Raw genomic sequence first — 3,173 nt, forward strand, 5'->3', positions numbered from 1 at the left:
TGTTTTTTGTTTTTCTTTTTTCAGAAAAAGATTTTTGTTACTATAAAAAACTACGGGTTGACTAAACTTAGGCAAAGTTAACGCATGTGCATTGCGTGATAAGAAGATTTTTTAAAGTACGATAAACAGCTGTGTTTCATGCCACATCGTACAATCTCTTGGGCTTCTCAGCTCAACTATCCCATCTCTCCCAATAAATGTCCCTACTATACGTCATTCTTCTTCACTCAAAATTTTTGTATTTCTACTTGTTTATGATTTCTTGCTTAAAAAAGTCTCTTTAGTACGTGTTCTCAAGAAATTAGTGCTTTTAATATACGATAATCATGTCATAATGAATAATGAAGTACTACGTATATCTTTAGATCGTTTAAACAGAGTGGCGTGCCAAATCACACAAACTGATAGATAAGCCGACCCATACTCGACTGTACAAATATATACTCAGCTCCTTCTTTAAATTCACTTTCACTTCATATATAACAATTTAATTACAAAATTTCCATAAATATACAACACGTGCGGTCAAACTCGCCAACCCGAAAAAAAGTCAACCTTTTGGATAGGATAGGTGAGGTCAAGGTATGATATCCCACAAAGACGCGCATTTCCGTCTAGCAAACCCGATCCGATTGTTTAACAAATCATATACCACTTCCAAACCTTGTTGCTGGTAATTACCTAGCAAACCGGCCGGCCCACCCGAATCCGGAAAATATCCACCGTTCATCAAAGTCATGCATCCAACCTTTCTTTTCACCTTCATCTTATTATTTCCATCATCAATAAACTCATAGATATAATTCTTCTTTGGCATCACCACGCTTGAATTCCCTCCAAAATGCAACACAAGTTGTGGTACAAAACCAGAAGAAGCTGTTTTTTTATTATTATTATTATTATTATTATTATTATTATTATTACCGATATCGATGTAGTAACACGGGCTGAGCCCAGTCCGATCTTCAACCGATCTAGCCCGTTTATAACCCCGTTTCAGCCTTTTCCCGAACTCTGATAGAACCGAATTATAAAACCCTTCGGGTAACATGGTGTAAGTCGTACCGGAGTCCACCACCATACCTCCGTTCCCTTTCGCGTCAATACTCCTCATATTATCAGGCGCCGGCATACGGCGTTTACCAATTGTGATGGCTTCTAAACCGACGTAGTAATAGTACGGATGCTTTGAGTTATGGAGCATTGGAGTGTAAGCGAAATCGTCAGTTCTTTTAAGTTTGCTTTGATCATCAGGCAATAAGTCCAACCTGCGACCTAAGATGAGTGGACTCGGTTGTCGCATTCGGTCAGTGTCAAAGGAATGCGACTCTAAACAATATGAAAACTGATTCCCGAGATGAGGTGCGAACTGAGCCAGCTGAGCCGGTAACGACAAGGGTCCCCTGCCAAAGCCGGCAACACCAATGGGCTCGGCGAGTGCTTCATGGGCACAGCCGAAGGTGAAATTGTGAATAACCAAAGAAGGCGGTATGTGAAGAGTGTCGGAATGGAGTTGGCCAACAAAACTGCCGTCGCCGTAAGCATAGTAAAAAGGTGGGCAGGAATAATGATTACATTCAGACATCTCAATGGACTCTAAAGGACAGTGAGCCATGGCGCAGAGATGGGAAGGAGTGTTGGAATGAACGGAAGAGCAAGCACGTGACTGGCAGGTGACAGGGGAAGCAGAGGAAGAGGCGAGGTTAAATGGGTGAGGGTCAGGTTTACCTTCACATAAAATACAAGTGAAAGGTTTACAAGGGAGCCAAACGGTGTCGCTTCCTGTATCCATGTAAAGAGTTGCTGTATTATTAGTGTTATCATCAGAACCGAGTGAAAACGACATGGTGTAATCACTACCGGGAGAGAGAGCAACCGAGAATTGATGATGATGGTTGAGGAAACGGGCGGTGGAACGAGCGGTGGTGGATTTAAGCAGATGAGTACTGGTGTTGAATTTGGAATTGGACACAGAATTGGTCAGCCGGAACAACACGGCCAACTTATTATTATTATTATAATTATTAGTGTTAGTAATAATCGATGATGATGAACAAGGTGTAGTAATAATAATAATTATGAACAAGAGAACATATGGGGAGGAAGAGGCCATGTTATTTCTAGGTGTGTTGATTATTGATTATATTGGAACTGAATGAATATTTATGGATTTATGATCATAGTATGGTGTTTGAGTAAGAACAGGAAGCGGGGCTTTTAAAGGAACTTAACTGTGGTAGCAAACTAAGAGGAGAGCAGGGGAGGTTTTATGTGGAACCTTGGTTTATAATATTGTTAGTATTTGTTAATTAACAGCTGGACTCCATTTAGACCATCTTGTGACTAAGTTTCACTTAACGTGTCACCACAACTCTAATTTACTAGAGTATATTACACTTTTTTTTTTTTTCCTGAAAAACACAGTAAATTTAATATACGTGCTCCAATGATCAAATTATAAATAGATAAAACTTCGAGGTTAGTCCTCAAGTTTGTCGAATAAAATATATGTTTCGTTCTTTAGCTTTATTTTGTTTTATAACCATATAATCAATCAATTAGATATGACTTGATAGTTGATTCGAAAACTTTTCCTTGGCTAAGATCGGCTATAACTAGAAAAATACTGTTCGCGCAATGCGGCGGGATCTTTCAGATTTCATATTCATATTTTAGGTAACAATAAGTATGTGTGGAATTAAAAACGCGCTGTTAGGGGTGTGTTTGGAAGCATGTGGTTAGTACCTAGTAAGTGTGAGTTGTTTGTTGTACGCGTATGTATATGTATGAAATATAGCCCGAAATGTTTAGCGTTTTTAAAAAGAGTCCGTTTCGTGCATACCTAGTTTCTTTGTGTTCGTGATTTTTTTCCGAATTGAACGGAGGCTTCTGAAAATTTTAACTCGCGGCGAGCGTGGAGATATGGCTCGTTAGTCCATTTCGCGCATACCTAGTTTCTTTGTGTTCTTGATTTTTTTTCCGAGTTGAACGGAGGCGTCTGAAAAATTTAACTAGCGGTAAGCATGGAGATATGGCTCGTTGAAAATTTGGGTGGAGTTTGTTTAAATTTTTTTATTAAAATCGTTTTGTTGACATTTTTTTCCCCAAAAAATCTTGTAATGTTATCATAGCTGAGGGGAGTAGTTTGTAAAATAGGTGTTTAATAAAAAGTT

At 38.8% G+C, this 3,173-nt stretch overlaps 1 protein-coding gene across 1 annotated transcript; it reads right to left on the reverse strand.

Annotated features, from left to right (window-relative positions):
• Window positions 1–421: 421 nt before the first annotated feature.
• Window positions 422–2,279, reverse strand: LOC139846893 (probable aspartyl protease At4g16563). Its single transcript, XM_071836440.1, has one exon. The coding sequence runs from the start codon at window positions 2,111–2,113 to the stop codon at window positions 578–580; it is 1,536 nt and encodes a 511-aa protein (XP_071692541.1). The 5' UTR covers window positions 2,114–2,279; the 3' UTR covers window positions 422–577.
• Between the last annotated feature and the right edge of the window lie 894 nt (window positions 2,280–3,173).

The sequence above is a fragment of the Rutidosis leptorrhynchoides genome, chromosome 5 (assembly GCF_046630445.1).
Source record: "Rutidosis leptorrhynchoides isolate AG116_Rl617_1_P2 chromosome 5, CSIRO_AGI_Rlap_v1, whole genome shotgun sequence".
Lineage (NCBI taxonomy): Eukaryota > Viridiplantae > Streptophyta > Magnoliopsida > Asterales > Asteraceae > Rutidosis > Rutidosis leptorrhynchoides.